Here is an 18,224-nt window from a genome sequence, read left to right on the forward strand (position 1 = left end):
ACAATAGTAACTGGCTCAGTAACATCCACTATTTCTTCATCTCAACCTACAATAGAGAAGACTTGCCTACTTTCATGAGAGACAGCAGACTAATCAGATAAAGTACCAAAAAAGCTTCAAAAAACTCTAATTTTAATTTCACTTATATATCTTTTTACCATGAATGCAACATAATTATATTCATTGAAAATGTTCCCAATTACAATAATATTAGAGAATTTGGAACGATGATCCCTAAAGCCTTGTAGTAAACTATTTTATGTCTTCATGTGTTCCTTAAAAGCTAATATTACCATCAACAGAAAATTAATTCATTTGATAAATAATCTTGTTATAGTTTCAAATAAAAAAGTGTGTCAGGACTTGGATATCAATTCAATTTGCCAGTCACAATAATGCATTATTGTAAATTAATTTAAATGTTTTTTTTGTTTGTTTTTGTTTTTGTTTTTTTGTTAATGCTTTTCATTTGTGTTCTGACCATTTCCTGATGTTTCAATTAGTTTTGTTCACAGACATGTTCTAATGAGCATGAAGTTAAGATCAAGGGTTACTAAAATTTATGACACTTACTCAGCCAGCCCTTGAGCCCTGTTTGACTTCATAATATTTCAGATGACTTGATTTGTGTAAACACATAGCTAATTCAGCTACTGTTACATATGTACCTAATAAATATAATGACATTTATGGAACTAGTCAGAATTTTTTCAATTAAATATTTTCTGCTCCAATTGACATTATGCCAAAAACTGGAACATTTTGGTAGCAAATACTTTGATGAAGTTTTGACAGAATTGTTTCTAAGCTCTACAATAGACTTCTTGATGAGAGTAGAAGATGGAAAACGAGAGTTTCTTAAGCCAAACATGAACATTTTGCCAAAGACCCGTTTGCCAAAGGCTTTTGTGCACTTGGCTTTCATGCCAGAGTGACACAAAAAGATTTTCAAAGCCAGAGAAAAATGCAAAAAATAAGAGGCTCCCAGTTAACCCTAGCTCTTAGTTATAATTGCAACCCTTGGTCTGTAGCACTTTCTGTAGCTTTATAATCTGTTAAATCTTCAGCTATCTTCTTCTTGATCCTTTTTTTTTTTTTTTTTTTCTATCTTATTCAAAAGAGAAATTCTCTCTTCAAAGATTGTTCAAATATATACTGCAGTCTCAGACTACTTAGACTTTCACTTAAGAAGAAGGAGAAATAAATTAGCTTGGTCCTTCATAATATCTATTGATCTACTGGACAGGTTTGCAATACAATACAATTTCATTTATAGGTTATCTCATAATACTTACATCAACAAAATTACTTACAGTGAATTTAAAACACATTATCATAACAAATCCATTGACTAAGTTAGGAAAAATCTTTATTTTTTTAGAAATACTAAACAAAGAAATATGTTGTTTATTCTGAGGAAAGTAATTATCAATGGCAGGAGAACAATGAGACAACAGCAGTTGATCAATAAATATCTGGAGGGAGAAATTAACAGGTATATTCAGGTTTCTGGAACTTGTGATACAAAATGCTCACAATAAATGTCATTCTTTGTTACCCTACAGCTTTGGAAGACTTATCTAGAATATGTTTAGTGTAAAATAATGAAAATAACTGTTCTGATAAAAGTCTTTGCTTATTACTACAGAGCACAATTATTACCCAAAGTACAAGGTAATAGAGTGATAGTATCATAGAGCAGAGCAATGGTAGGTCTTACGTATAATTAAATAATTCTGAAATAAACACATAACTGAAAAATAAGAGAACTTTTTCTTAATTTTGAGAATTAAAATTACTCCATGTACTGAGGCTAATGTTAAGTACCCAAGCTGCTGCATTTGAGAACTGAACACCACACACCAAAACAGCAGTAAAAGCAGCAGGGAAGCAAGCAAAATTTATCACTACAATAATAACATCATCTGCTTTTGCTAAATGTATGTTGGATAATTCTGTCATGTTCTGTCACGTTTTTCAAGTGAGTAAAATATTCCATCAATGGCTGTAATACACTTTTCCACTACTACAGAGCTAGAAGTCTAAAGTGACACATTAGTCACTTTAAATGTTAGTGACTAACATTTTTTTGAATTATTTACATAATGGTATTTAGTACTGTTTATTTTCAAAACAGAATTGAATAAAAAGTCACATTTAATACCAATTTCCCTATAAAAGGTATACCAATACTACCAGTAGGCTGTCTAGTGAATTCCATAGAGCAGCCATGACAGAAACGGAGGGACATTTAGGCAAAATATGGAAATGAGTTTAAAAATTTCCAAAATTTGCACTTCAGTAAGATTATGATTAAGATTAGTGTTTCCCTCCACTAGAATTGTTGAAGATTCCCATGGTAGGTACAATATGAAGAAGCTACTATGAAAATAAAAAAGTAAAGAAAAGAGGAAATACTGTAAAGGAAGCAGTCAACTTTAGTGATACCGTAACTTTATCCATGGCTGTTTTGGTCCCTCTGGATATATTACCATGGTTATCCATTACGACTTGGTCCAAATATTGAAACTGGGAGATTCCTTTTTCTTGACCTCATTCTGCAGTAGACTTTAGAATCTACTTTTGGCAATGGAAAAGCATACTGCAGAAGTAAATTGAGGATCCTGGAAAGACCTACTTGTATTTTAGGGATGATAAATTCACATTTTTTATTTACTGAAATCATTAGGTTGTCCATTAAGATCACATAGACTGTATAGTGAGCAAATTAGTTCTCCAAATTCATATCTTATGTTGATATCCACTGAGATACTGGCTGCCTGCCTGTGAACCTAGCTTTAACTTGCTTTTGTATGAAGTGAACAAATCAACACATCAGATACAACACAGGAATCCTTGGACAGCCACAGTTCCCCTGGGACTGGTAATTATTTGAGATTTCCAAGCTTTTAAATCAATTGCTTGAAGTGCTGAAGTCAGTCTCATAATACTCATTATAGGTCTTTGTCTATCAGCTTCCAGACTGGAGCACTCCTATGATGATTGTAGACATTCCCATTAAGCCTCTATGGCCAAAAAACAGAAGCTAGAAAACGTACAACTAAAAGGTGTGAAAAAATTAACTTTTCCAAATACTGACAAACCTTTAATGACATTGTTTTGAGGTTTAAGAGACTGCTGTATAGCATATTATTATGTGTGATTGAAAAGGATCACTTGGTTAGGATCTATTTTCTCTAAGTCCTTTCAGATTAGAGCTCAGTGAAATTCAGACTGACATCTACAGTCCCTTCCTGGGTTTCAATTTTCTTCAAGTACTGTGCTTAAGGTGAACCTCTAGATTTGCAAATTAATTGAGATGAGCTGAAGGAGGAAGAAGCTTTGGGAAAATCCTTTCAACAAAGCTCTCAATTACAAAATGATTATGCTTTCAGTTCTTCATGTTTCTTCATTGGGAAGGCAAGTCTGTTTTATTTTCTATGCACTTAGATTTGGTGTTAGATAGAAAGGACACAAAGAAGAGAGGGGAGGAATATGGAAACACTGGGATAGCAAAGCTTGTGTGGATTTCCTCCCAAGAATAGAACCGATGCCCTAGAGCCTACATAAAACATTTACTCTGCAGTCCACTGGAATAAGGCTAAGTGGGAAATTCCCAGAAAGCAAGCTTGCCCGTGCCTCGGTTATCTGTGTCCTATGAGCAATGGCTTGCACAGGACGTTTGCTCACAGAACAGCCACTAATTCCAACCTCAGCCTTTGGTACAGATTCCTTGTCCTCACAGGCTAAGTTGTACTCAACAACATTAAGTTGACGTGAAAATGCTGGGACAAGCTGATGCAGATAGTCCTAATTCAACATATTTGTATTAAACATAAACAAAAGAATGTCACCAATCTGTGACAGCATAGTGGCTGAAGAATTTCAAACCAGTATGGAGAATATTGACAATAGAGACAATCAATGCAATTATGTTTCAAATCATGAATGTTTCTTGCCATTAAAACCACAAAAAGCAGAAAATTAACATAAGAGCACTATAAATATGTACCACAAATGAGAATGCAATGGGAGTAAATAGCAGTAAAGGACTTTGTCACCAGAATGTACTAACCTTAGGGCATCTGTTTGTCCTGGGACAACGTGCTGTAGCTCTAAGGCTGCATTTAATTGCTTATTCTCTTGTCATGGATTCTCCATGACTTGTGACAGTGAGAAAGCTGAAAGTAAGTCTGTGCAGCCTCTGCAGTAGACTGTACCCTATTTAACCATTGTTTGGCCTGTTCTGTTTGCACAATGGAAATAATCCCCAGGTTGTCTGGGGCAAACACTTACTGCACTAAGTAATTCCTGTTATCAGTAAGAGTGTCTCTCCTTTTGGAGAGGCACACATCCAAAATAGCAGAACCAAACCTGTAGTGTCACATCCATAAATTTGATCGTCTCTTCCTCTCCAAACATCCCTGCCTTTGCCTCCTGCATTACATATCAATAGAATATCTGTAATGAATACTCATATGTGACCAGTTCATCAGCCAATGTGAATTTGATTCAGAAAAATGAATCTGAACTGTGAACATCTTTCTGTACTTTTCAGTATTTCTTCCACTGAACTATGCTTGTAGTGACTTTTTCTTAAACTTGGCAGCTTCTCATTTTTCAAGCTTAAATTCCAAAGTTATTTGATTCTGAGTGGAGGAGAAAGGAGACTTTTAAACGCTGCCCTGCATGTGCTAGCTGCTGTTTCTGTCTATATTTCAAGAGTTTGCTGATTGCTGGAGATACAAATATCTCTTCAGGATGATATTTTGCCCAGAATCCAGCACAAGCATCTTTGTTAGCATTTTGCAGAAAGAAGATAACATTTCTTGTTCATCACAGGGAGGTCTGCAAAATAAAAGCATGCTGAATTTTCACATTTTTTCACGTCTGACCTAATACCATAATTTTCCTTATCTCTGTTTTTGTTGTCACTATGGCCATTATGAAAGCTATCAGTCACAGATTGAGTAAGAGGAAAAATAAATAACAGCTTCCAAAAGGCAAAAATTCAATATAGGCAGTTTTAGAATTAAACAGCATTGCATAGTATCTTTCCCATCCATTTTGCAGTGGAACAAATGACCTCAGAAGTTACAAGAAGTTGAAAAAATAGCACTCTGTTCTGCAATTAAAAATGATGGATAAAATGAGAATAGAACTACAAAGCTGTCATTTTTTTATATGAAAAAGACAAGCATTTTTCTAGGCTGACTGGAAAAATCATTTGCTCATCTACTTATTCTGCTTAGATGTCAAAAAAAATAAAAGCTTTATAACATTTAACATTTTAATAATGATTCAGGAAAAATTAAAAAAAAAAAAAGGCAAATTTAGGCCTAGTCTTCCTCTTATTTAACATGATGAGAATTTTTGTCTTTGAGTTCAAAGTAAGCAGACATAGACCCTTCATTTTAAAGAAAAGTAGTATCTGAGAATATGTTACTATAAATATGGGATAACATGTAATATAACGTGCTGGTGTAAATCTGGAGTAACACATTAGTGATTCTAAATTTGAACAAATTTGCTTATTTTCATGTTGCACTTTTTCAGAAAGTTTATGAACTTTCTGAAAGTGCTGATATCCGTGGACAGACATATAAACTCCAGGAAATGAACCACCCAAGGCCCTCCCTAAAAAAAGGCCAGGCTCAACTTTCTTTTTCCTCACTAAGCTCATATTGGGCTTACAGCTGCCTAAATATAAAGGAAGAAAAGTCTTGTTGAAGAGGTGATCTTTTCAGTAAGCTGAGATAGTTTCTGTTTGTTTGCTTGGTTGGTTGGTTGTTTTTGAAAGCAGGATAATACTCTATTTATACACAATGCTTCAAATACAGGGTCACTACATGTAAGTAGCAGTGAAAAAGAAAAAACTCAGAAATTCCCAGGTTTTGAGAAGAATTGGTCAGTGAGAGCTCACCTGATAAAGTACATTAAGCAAACTGCTTGTCTTTTAAAAGCCTGCTTATTGTTATGACAGTTATAAAAGATGGAAGCTCTGAGCAGGGTTCTCAGCTCCTGGAAGCATCATGGTTACACTGCAGTCAATAGATCAATGTAGTTGTCTACATGAGAGGGCTTGGCCATCCAAAGGCATTAAAATATGCCGCAGGGCTTGGTCTAACCAAGACTTTTTGCATTTCTCCCAGCACAGGACAAACTGTGTGATGTTGTGCAGAATTTATAATGTGCCACTGACACCCTCACAACACTAATTTTATCAATGTTCATCAAATAGTAGCCGGTGCACTACTGGGAGAAAAGAAAAAAAAAAAAAAAAAAGTTTATTTTCTAGAAGGATTGTGTGCCATAACAGAAGCTATTGCACTTCTCTGTTTGCCTTATTGCTCAGCTGTCTGGGATATCATCACTGAGATGTGTATTGAGCTAGGTGTCAATGAATATGGACCTGTCACTGTGCCCTCCCAAACTTCTGCTATAATGTAATAGTATTAAAAGCTCTTTTCCTCACCTAATTACTTCTCTCTTTTTCCTGTAAAGGAAGTTAAGTAGTATCTGTGTCAGTAATAAACCAATAGCTAGAAACCATTTAATCCTGATGTCATCTCAAATTGTGAATTATGACTCTACCAACCATGATGCTATCAAACCACATGTAGCCACTGTCACTGTATCAGCATAGCCCTGTGGTAGCATTTTCCTCATCCAGATTAATTTTGTACCATATTTCAGGATTTTTTTCCCCAAGAGCAAACCTAATGTTTCTACCTGTCCTTTAATCACTTCTGGTTTATATCAATCTGTGTCAAAGAACAATATAACAATAATATATAACTCTAGGGAACACTGATATTATATAAACTTCAGCATAATGCTTACCATATTAAATTCAATTTTTCAATTTAGCTATTCTCTGTCTGTTTTAGTTGGCTTTAAACTAAACAAACTTCCAGTGCCAAATGCAGCAATTGGAACTGACCACCTACAGTACAAGACTAAGGAAATGAAAAAATGCTGTGTATTTGTTCTGAAGCTTAAACCTTCTCTCCAGCAAAGGAACTTCATTGATTACAAACCACACTGCTCTAAATTAAATAAAACGGAAATATAATGAGCTATGGTGGAGTGAAGTATAGTTTATTTTAAAGTGTTTTCAATCACGTAAACTCTAAGGGAGGTCATTTTTCTGTTAAAAGAAATTTGCAGACTTTTCTATGGAAAAAAACATCTGTAAACCTGGCAACTTTATTATAAAAGACGATACATGTAGTGAAAGGAAGAGAAGTTGACTTCAGTTCTTAAGAGGCCTTTTTACTTCTTCATTTTCCTCTCTCTGTAAACAACAATTTTTTGACAGTGTCACATCATCTGGGGTTCTGTGGAGCAAAACCTTAGTTTGCCACTGCATTCAGGCCCCAGAGACTTCAGTCTGACTGTGCATGCGGAAGACAGGAGCCACAGGTTTCAGTGGCACCCAGACTCTGAATTTTGTCAATGTCTCTGTAACTACTGTAGCATGAAACAAGAACGTATCTTCCTCCACTTGCCTGGATACAAAAGGTGACCTATGCTGATGATGTTATTCTAACCCATGTGGGCATTGAGAAACAAACATCAACAGAGGAGAAAAAAGGCATGATATCCAGTGGATGGGTGATCATGCTACCTGTTTCCTACAAAAGCTCATACCTTGTTTGTGGTTTGCCAGGTCATATAATTTGTAATGCTGACTCCACCATCTAAAACAACAACAACAACCAAAAAAAAAAAAAAAAAAAAGGCAGAAATGGAATAGGGAATGATATAGTGATCCTTCTGGTTTTATAATCATTCTGAGTGTTTCTCAAGCACAGAAGCACAGGTAGAGTCAATTAGAGAGTGTAATTGTCTGGTTAAAAATATATGTATAAATATTTATTAAAGTAAAGAAAACAAATCTCATTACAGTTTGTATGCTGAAGAACACATGGGTCCTTCTCTGAAAGCTCTCTCCTATGCCCTCTGACTGAAACCCAGTATTTAATATATCATTCAGTACAGATTCTAGTGCTGTCCTTCACGTTCACTAAAGGAGCAAAACTGAGGAATCTTCACAGTGTTCAACACTAATATGGTGAAAATCATTTCTGTTTTCCCATTTATTTTCAAGCTGCTTGACTTACATGCTTTATATTACTACATACTTGTGTGAAATCCAAGAGGCTTATTTAAGTTACAAATCAGTTCAGGGAGAAACAGAAGCATATGAAAAGAAAAACACGAAAGAGCATGTTCAGAGCATACTCAGTACTAAAAATTCGAGGCAACTTAAAAATACATAAAATGAATCTCAACCAGACTACTGCAATTTAACCCAAATTCTAATAATGTTTAATAAGTAATTTCCTACCCATTTACAGGTCTTTCTTCATAGAGTTCCCACTTTCACTACTGAGAATATGCATCACTTGAAAGGCCACACAGGTGAGTTAAGTATGAAGTCTTCTCTAGAGTCAGCCAAGAATTACTATAGTCAACTTACAGTTAACAAATTCCCAAACTGTTAGTTTCAGTCACAGAGATGGTTCTTCTCAATACCGGTTAGTAAGCTTCACACCAGCAGAGTAGTAATTGTGCCCTTGGTCCAACAAAGCATACATAAGCAGCTGAAGCAGCTGAATTGATTTTACTGAAGTCTAGGTATGTTTAAGGTGTTCATGCACTTAAATGCTTTGATGGACTATGGTTTAGTTGAACATCATCACTGCTGTTCATCAATACTTACCAGCGTGTCCACCAACACAGTGAAGCCAGCAAAAAGTTAATGCGATTGTTAAGTCATTGGAAAAGGGAATGCATGAGTCTATGAAATGATCTTGTGGAAGTATTTTTCTGAAATTAGTTCTTTTTTAAAAAAATATCTCATATTTCCGAATAAGAGAGCTGACTCTTGTGTGCAAAAATGGAGAAATTAAATAAAACTGAGCCTGCTAAGTTATTAATTAAATTAATGGGTGGTACCAAATTGTACCTTAAAAGCACATTTCTGAAAGGCAAATGACTGTTTAAAGATCAGGAGCAAAAGTTTCTACATTTTATTAATGACAGAAAAGTATTATTATTCATGTACCTTATTAGTCCCGAGTAAAATCCTTTTAATTAAAATTAGTGCCTGCTAAATTTCTTCAATGGCATTTAACAATGATAAAGAAAACAATCAAAATTTCCTGTAAACATTTTGCTGCACATTAGAAATAATTATCAATTCATTTACTTAAATATCAGGCTTGTGTTACAGTACTCAATGAGGCTTGTGCTATACGTCAAATTAGATTTCATAAAGCAAGCATGATAAGAATGCAGGGGTCTATCATGAAAAGTCAGGACGTGGTGTTGAGCTCAACAGGTAAAATTGTTGCTAAGGACCCAAGCAGCTCTGAAGAACTGCCCTAGGTGGGCAGCAAGAGGTGGGTGCTGACAGAATGCTGTGGGACTTGGAGCCATTTGTATTGCCTTACCAGGCTTTACCCTCACTCCACTGAAAGGAACAAGAAGCAAACATTTCCAGAGCCTCCTGAGTGTTTTAGATTAGATCCCATTCCAAAGATCCTTGGGTATTCAAGTAGTATGGAAACCCAATGACAGGCTTCAAGTCCCCTGTTTGTTGTTGTTGTTTGTTTGCTTGTTTTTTTGCTTGTTTGTGGTTTTTTTTTGTTTTAAAACAAGCAGAAGATGCATAAAAATTAAGATGGGTGCCTCAGTATTCTTGAAATTGCACCTCAGCATGCATCCGTGGTTATGGTTCTCAGTAAATTAAGACAACCTAGTCCATTTCAATTTTTTTCTTTTCTCACTTTGAAACAGTGGTTCAGAGGCTGTAAACTCAATGGAAAGCCTTTCTTCTTGTCAGGGATTTTGAATATGATCTGTGAAAAAATATCATGCACCGTCTCAGTTTGCAGACAGAAAACTGAACACAAGCATTCAAGAAAACAGAATGTGTTCACACATTCGCACAAGAAAATAGAATGTGTTCTACATTCTATTTTCACTCTGTGCCTCATCACAAGACTACTTAGGATCTTTTTTGAGATCCCTCTAGCCTGTCCTGTGCTAAACAAGATCAGAAGTGAAGTTTATTATTATTTTTAATACTTTTTCCTAAAATGATAGGGAAAATTAAACTATCATTGCATCCCAAGGACTTTAGGACTTTTAGCGCATATGCTGTGCACAGGAACATTATCAATATGTCTTCGTGATTTGCCTTAAGTAAAGAAAGCAAAAGTTTATTGGTATTCTTCAGGTGATTGGAAAGGGACTTCACTTCAGGACTTCCTCTATCTATTACTATAAGATTGTTATTGTAACCATGATGAAAGAATGTAATAGAAGCAGGATGGAGAGTATCTTCCATTAAGTCAATAGTTAGAGGAAAGATACCCGGTAAATACCTATTCAAACCTGAAAAGAAGCAGCTAACGTCCAGCTAAGTAGAGGTTAAAAACAATTGTTCCAAGTTTAACATAAGGAAGATAAGCAATTAAGCAATTTGACCATCTTTTCCCCTTGTTTCAGATTACTATTTTATATACCAAGACCTTAGTCTTTAGTAGTGTGGAGAAAAAAAAATCGGCCAAGAACCGTGAGCAAATAGTTAAAATGAAAATGGAGAGTATGAAAGTGTTACAAAAAAAAAAAAAAAACAACAAACAAACAAACAACAATATCTTTGCTAAATCCATGGAACTATTCCTCATGTATTCAGTAAAATGATAGACTTTTACTTCCTAGATTTTCTTCTGAAGATAATTTGTAAGTTTACCATGGACTGAAACTTTGGAGATAAACTACTTCATGAAAAATAATCTCTCATTCACAATTGTTTGCATCACTTGCTCATTATCTGTCTGAGCCCATTTTCATGCACAGCAACTATAATTTTGCTGTCATTAGTAAATCCAGTGTATTAGGTAAACTTGATTTTGCTTTGGGATGACCGTATGAAGAATACATGGAGTGCAAAGGCCTTGCTATAGTGCACAGGTATTGTTATACTTCTGCACATGTTGGTAAGGATCACTTTGTACTCTAAAAGAATTAAATTCCATTATTGCTTGGCCCACAGTAGTTTGCTTCCAGTTTGTGTATTTATGAGGTTGAAGCATAAGGCAAAGAAGAGTTTGAAAGCTAGGGAAAGATGAAGACTGCAGGTTCTGGGAAAAAATTTTCAATGTTGTAATTTTCTAATGACTTTCCATACAATTTCTAGTGTTCTGTTCCTGATAACTCTGGTTGTAAGGATGCAGTAATGGATTGTAGAAGGTGTAGGCTATGGGTTTTGTTTTTCATACTATAGCTAGTTTAATTCCTTTATTATGTCAAGGGTTTTTCATGATAAAAGTGAAAGGGGGGAAGAAGGGTTAAAAAAAAAACAACTGTTAAAAGATCAGAGGATTGTAGATTTTGTTTGTTTGTTGGGGGGGGGGAATTAGGGTTTGTGTGTTCCATGGAATATTTTAAAATTTTAACTATATGTCCTAGCTTAAATATACATGCTAAAAAGTTGGTATTTTCCCATGGCACAAGTTCTTGGTTTTGCTTAAATTTAAATTTAATGGGTTGGTATGCATCAATCTTTTTATATTTGTTCATATAACAAAATAAAAATTTCTAGGCAAGTTGTGGATCAGACTCTTATTAATGATGTCCATGACAATAGGAACATGATTTTCTTCCTATTCATACTATAGTAGGATTGACATTATACAAATATAATATTTCTGTAAATATTTTCCTGTGATTGAGCCAGGATAATTAGAACTAGTAATGTCAAAACTACCAGCAGAATGTTTCTGTAGAACTAACTGGGGCAGAATATTCAAAATTTGAGAAACAACTAAAATATTTACATTCATCAGCCTAATGGAAACATAATGAAGATGTAGAATAAAAGCTGCCTATACTCTGGACAAGTTAGTATATATATTTTTTCTGTTTTATATTAATAGGTTTAGTAATATTATACCATTATTTTAAGCAAGAGTAGGATCCTTATCTAGTATGTAACATGTTCAAAGTTATAGTAAAAGATAATCCACACTCCAAAGAGATTAGTATACAAATAAACATCATAAAATGAGAAAGAGGCAGGTAGTTATGTTGTCTGCAGTGCACATGGGAGAGGCCAAGACTATGACAGACAGAGACAGCCTGTCCATGTGTGGAACAATGGCAGAATTAGCAATTCAGCCTATGTAGCGTTATAGGTTAAGGATTCGCAAAAACAAACTCCAATTGTTTATGTAAACCTCAGATTTCCAAGTCAAAATTTTCTAAGCATCATCTCCAAAGCAAAGTTTACCTCTACTAACTTTTGATAACTACTGTTTGAGCCTTTTTCCTAAACACAGCTATCCAATAACATTTGAGATAATTTAGGATATCATGGACATCTGCAAGGAGTTGGCAGATACAATGCAGGGCCTACAGAAAGCCTACAGGCATCTGTATCAGCAGCAGTAGGTAAGATGGAGTACCCTACAACACCTCAGTTGGCTTAGATGTTTTAGTTAGGCAACTAAAATAAACCCTGAAGTACAAATTGTATAAGTCATCTGCATCTCTTACGCTGTCTCTCTAATCAGTAGAATGAGATACTCATCTTCAATGGGATGAACAGCTCCATGGAGATATCACTCTTTCTCCATTGACTTTAAAGAGAACTTTGGCCAACTGAAGATGGTTCAACATTTAGGAATCTTTTTTTTTTTTTTTATGATTTTTAATATTTTCCAGAAAGAGTATCCTAGCCAGACTTAGGCAAAAGGTTCAGTGTTTTTCATTCATTTCATTTCATATTTTGTTTGATTCTATACCATAATCTTGTACTTATTTCTTAATGTAATTATTTAAATTAAAAGATTTATTTAAATTGTACAAAAATGATGTGTACGTGAAAAAAATAATAAAAATACAAACAAACAAAAAACACTGTAAAATTCCCCACACATTCATTATGTCTTCATCAGAAGGCAAATCCAAACCACACGTTGGAAAAAATTTATTCTCTGTAACATAGTGCCAGATTTAGCCTAGAGCACCCAGTCTTCGAAGCAACAAACCAAATATAACTGATGTTGAAATATCTTGAAGTGAGAGCAACATTCTAATCAGTTATGTAAAAGACTGTTTCTCAAAAGATCTTTTCCAAGTCTAAACTGAAATTTGATCTATTCTGCAATAAATGAATATGTGAGCATTCAAAATTTACTTGTAAATATTGAAATCATATTGCTTATCTTTTCAGAGGTTTGGCTCTTTTACCACTCTGGCATCACTAGAATTGCTTGTTTATTGTAAACACTTGCTGGTTGTCAGTGAGAGGTTCAGTATTTCTCATTGGCTTTATCATTCAAACAAGAACTTAGATAAATGCAACCTTTTGTGCTATTTGTATGTTGACCCTCTCTGTTCAACCACAAAATGTTATATTTCACTTAGAAAAATTCATTCAACCATGATATAAACTGTGTTTCTTAAGAGTGATTGATACATGAGGAAATTCTGCACAACAAATGAATGACACTGAATCATGGCAACTAGGATCAACTCTGCCAACAGAGACTTGGCATGAGTGGTTTCACCTAGATCTTCTTATCTAGGGTGAACAACAAGGAGTTCAATTGGTTTATGAAACTGAACAGAACTCACTTCTCAGGTGAAGGCCATACCCACAAGCAGTCTATATATTGCTATACAATATATACTATCCCTTCCAAAACTATTCAAACACTTGAGAAGCATCCTATGTCAGGAAGCATTTACAGGTGAGATCAAGATACCAAAATGATTTTACTGTGTGCTGAACAAAAATTAGATATACATAAACACCTTCTTAAATGCCCAGTCCTGCTAAGCTTGCCACTACTCATGTAGAACCATGTTATTCAAGGGCATGTATCCATCTGTTCTAGACTTGTCTAACCTGTACTAATGACAGTGAGATGATACAGGAACCCCTCTCTAGTTAAAGAATGGCACATTAGACACATTAATCGTGCAAGTTCCATTTTTATGGTAAACAAACATCTGTCCCAGAACAGAAAGTAATTAAACTGTTTTTAACCTTAATTTAATCCTTTTCAGGGCTTTGTGAAGTCTTTGTCTTCTCTGCTCAAATACTGGCTATATTTCAATAATACAAAAGAAAGACTAATACATTCAAAATTATTCTGGGATTGACCTTCAATAGATCAACATGCTGTATACACATTACAGAAACATGCTGTTACTCTTTGCATGCATTGCCTTCCATTGTGTTTCAGGTTGCTGACTGTTAGCACAAGTGTAACCATGCTAACGGTTTGTTTATTTACAAGGACACTGGGGAAATCTTAACAGAATTACTTCAGGTTAGAGCAGAAAAATCTCCCATCTCACTCATCCTTATTCCCTTTCCAGAACTCTCATTTTTTTCAGAATAAAGATAAGAATATCTTGCATGTACTTCCTAAATTTTATAATATAATGTAGGACTTTTAGTATATGAAACCACATGACCCTTATAAGAACATTATTGAAAAGAAAAAAAAAAAATCTGTATGTCAAAACCTAATAAAAACAACACATTTTGTAAATATGATACGGAATATGAAATCTGGCTATGTTGATCTGTTAACACTTCTCAAAAACACAGGGTTTTCAGACAGATTGAGTCTTTCTATCCTGCCTCTTTCCTTTCCTTTCCTTTCCTCTCCTTTCCTTTCCTTTCCTTTCCTTTCCTTTCCTTTCCTTTCCTTTCCTTTCCTTTCCTTTCCTTTCCTTTCCTTTCCTTTCCTTTCCTTTCCTTTCCTTTCCTTTCCTTTCCTTTCCTTTCCTTTCCTTTCCTTTCCTTTCCTTTCCTTTCCACCATGCTATAATCTTATACACGTGAAGCACCTGTGTGTACTCAAAAAAGAATTTGCAAAAAATGTAATTAAATTACTGGTAGGGAATATTTTATAGTAAAGCATGGAGCCCTGAACATATATAATGGCATCACTGAAGGGAATAAAGTTGGAAAAAACTCTTTTTGGTTTAAGGACATTTCTACGAAGACATTTCTATATTCATGATATATATTTACACTTTTATAAGATTTTGGTACATAAACATCACATCAATTTACAGCTGGAAGTCAGAGAAAGATATGGGCAAGATGGGAACAAAACACTGTGTTTACTTGTATGTACAGTTTACAATTAGAACCAGAAGGAATGTCATCTCCACTGCGATTTCCTATCATCTATAAGAGAGGTCTGTTGTTAAACAAGGATGAGATTGGCAAAGAATGGGACTTTTGTCGTCTAATGACTTCTGCCTAACTTGACCACTCTTGCGGGTCAATTAGTACAAACCTGGTTAATCTCAGATTAAATGCATATTCTTTGCAATAATATGGTCCAAAAGAAAGGGGTTGAAAATATAGGGGGTGAATATTCCAGCTGTGTAAAAAGTGCTTCCATAATGCAATGTACACTTTAGGACAACCTATTCTTTTAACCTTTAAAAGAATATACTATTTATTTCTAAAGCATGCATACTGCCCCTCTTTACATGCCCCCAGCTTTTATAGAGTGATGCCATGTTAATCTGCTGAAGGTCAGTCTGAGAAAATTCACGTAACAAAGCAAATGCTCTTAGGAATCATATCACGTCATGTCAGGCTCACAGATAAATGGGTATTAGCTATAGATAGAGGTACTTACCAGTTCATCAAATACCTTCTTATGTCTGGTATCTTATCTTGGATTATGTACTATTGGGTTCAATTTAATATTTTATAAGTTATTAGTGTGTAATTGTTTTCATATATCTGTGCATTAAATACAGAAGGAGTGGGTATAATCTAAATAACAACTGAATTTTCTCTCTCTGCTACTTCCTAATGATTGGCTACAATATAGATAATCATGATTTATTATGATGGGTAGTAATTTAGCTGCAATGAATCATATTTTTATCACAATGTAAAATATAAATTTATGTCTCTGAAGAATTGTTTTTTGTTCTTTTTTTCTGTTTTTTGTTTGTTGTTGTTTTTGTTTGGTTTTTTTTTTCCCCTTCTTTGTGTCTCATTTGTAAATTTTCTTTATATCTTGGAAGTTTCATGACTCAGAGAAGCACTAGAGTGCAGGTACATTGACAGATTTGCTTCCTATCATTTCATTTAAATTGAATCCATTTTCTAAACTGCTAGATAATACAATTTCTAAGACATAACTTTCCATAAATACCTCCTGCTTTTTTTTTTTTTTTCTGTTATGGAGTATGTACTTTGTTCCTCCACACTGCAAAATGCACACAATGTGCAAAACAGAACGAAAGGAAGGAGGTAAGGAAGAAAGGTTCGTCCTTCTAGTTCTTTTAGAAATTACATTACAAAATTATATTTTTTTTAATCCAAGAAAGTGCAAATTGCTTATTGTGAGAACACAATCAGATAAAAAAGATGACATTATTCTAAATGTATGAATGAAGAAATCATTTTTACTGTACCTTGTACTAATAAGAATATAATTTAATCACCTAAATAGTAATTAAATTAATGTTGTGTTTCCATATGAATTTCTAGACTGGATGATGAATTAGCCTTATTGGTTCATAACCAGTAAGCTAAATAATTTCTTAATTATTTTTTTTTGTCTACGTATTTGACTATCCTAGCTGAAATTTTGGATTGTATTTTGTAAAGGCAATGATATATAGCCAAGATAAATAGCCAAGATAAAGAAAAGTGGACAGATTTACACATCCTTTCTTCCCTAACTGCTTCTGATCTTCAGGGGAGTATTCAGACCATTCAGGAAGTAGCCTGAGTCTCTCACATTTCCTGGCATGACTACAAGGATACCTGTGTCATGTGGTCATCTCCCATTTTGCTTCTCCAAGACACTTTAGTATCCTGGTTTCATCTGGGCATTTAGGACTGTTTTATGCTGCCACGGGCCATTTTATTAAATAAAAAGAAATCTGAAATAGGAGTAAAAGTCTCACAACAATGGAAAATATAATAGCTAGGATGAAGAAATCTGAAAATAATCGGATTGAATTTTCACCTTAAATAATAAGTGAATGTTCCTTAAGTTGTTTGAAGAAGAAAGAGAGAAAGGATTTTATTTCTTATTACTTTTGCTCTTTGCTCATCTTTGCATCTTTTGTTTTTAAATATACTCAGACATGAAATGGATGGCTGTAAAGATATTATGATAGAAGTTCCAGACTGATTCTGATTTCTAGATATGAACCACAAGATATCTTGTGGGAGTATTAAGAGGAAATGTGAAGCATATAGAGAAATTTCAAAGCAAAGTAAAACATATGATCAGATGCAAGACTGGAAGAATTGGTCTGGTCTAAAAGAAAGGGCAGTCATAACAGTTTGCATGCATACATACGAGTCTGCTTCGGTGAAGAAGTTAATATATGTTAGTCTCTGTACTGGGAATGGAATAAAAATAATAGTGAACAGTTCAGCATGTAGGCTAGTCTGGGAAAATGTTTCGCCTGGATGCTAACAGGTATTTGACTAGACTGAAAAGTTTTTTGGACCATGATCACATTAAGAACAGGACAGGCAGATGTCAGAAATTATATCTGTAGGATCGATCATGACTTTAGCCTAGAGATGAACTAGATAAACCCTCTAATTCTTTTCTAGACTCATAGTCTAACTGAAATTGATCTCTGTTAAAATATAACACAAGGACTGTAGCTGTAGTCTAATTTCCTTCTTAAGTACCACTACACTATGGACCAGAGGTTCACTGGGTTGCCAAAATATTGGGTAAAGCTATTCTAATGGTCTAATTTCAGTGAGATCTTGATCCATACTGATATAGAGAAGACAGGAATTCATTCTCCCATTCTCCTTAAAAAAAAAAAAAAAAAAAAAAAAAAAGGAGAGGAGAGGAAGGATTTTCATCCTTGACTAACCGAGAAAGATAATCAGTATTTTTTAATTCAGTTCTCTGAAAAATGGTTTATTACTATTATTTTTCAGTTCTGTGTGGACTTAATACAGAAATATCTCATATGTTTTCACAGAAGTTATATCTGAATATATTGCAAGTTAAGCTCCGGTTCCAGCTGTCCAGTTACAGCTCTGGATTACAGCCAGAATTACTGCATAAAATTCAACTTTCAAAATCATATTTAGCTGGAATGGATTTGACTTCAAAGAGGCTATATATATGAACAAGTCAGTATGCACAACTTATTAGCAGACAGAAATAGCTGAA

At 34.4% G+C, this 18,224-nt stretch overlaps 1 protein-coding gene across 12 annotated transcripts in view; it reads left to right on the forward strand.

Annotated features, from left to right (window-relative positions):
• Nucleotides 1-18,224, forward strand: part of LOC119717758 (uncharacterized) — a 518,405-nt gene that overhangs the window by 477,141 nt on the left and 23,040 nt on the right. For all 12 annotated transcript variants that reach the window (XR_011811352.1, XR_011811355.1, XR_011811353.1 and 9 more), the window contains one exon: nt 8,364-8,427. Coding sequence is in view for 1 of the 12 variants with exons in the window: in XM_072042449.1 (XP_071898550.1) it covers nt 8,364-8,377 (14 nt within the window). In the remaining 11 variants the exon portion in view is untranslated. The remainder of the gene's footprint in view (nt 1-8,363; nt 8,428-18,224) is intronic.

This window comes from Anas platyrhynchos, chromosome 9 (assembly GCF_047663525.1).
Source record: "Anas platyrhynchos isolate ZD024472 breed Pekin duck chromosome 9, IASCAAS_PekinDuck_T2T, whole genome shotgun sequence".
Lineage (NCBI taxonomy): Eukaryota > Metazoa > Chordata > Aves > Anseriformes > Anatidae > Anas > Anas platyrhynchos.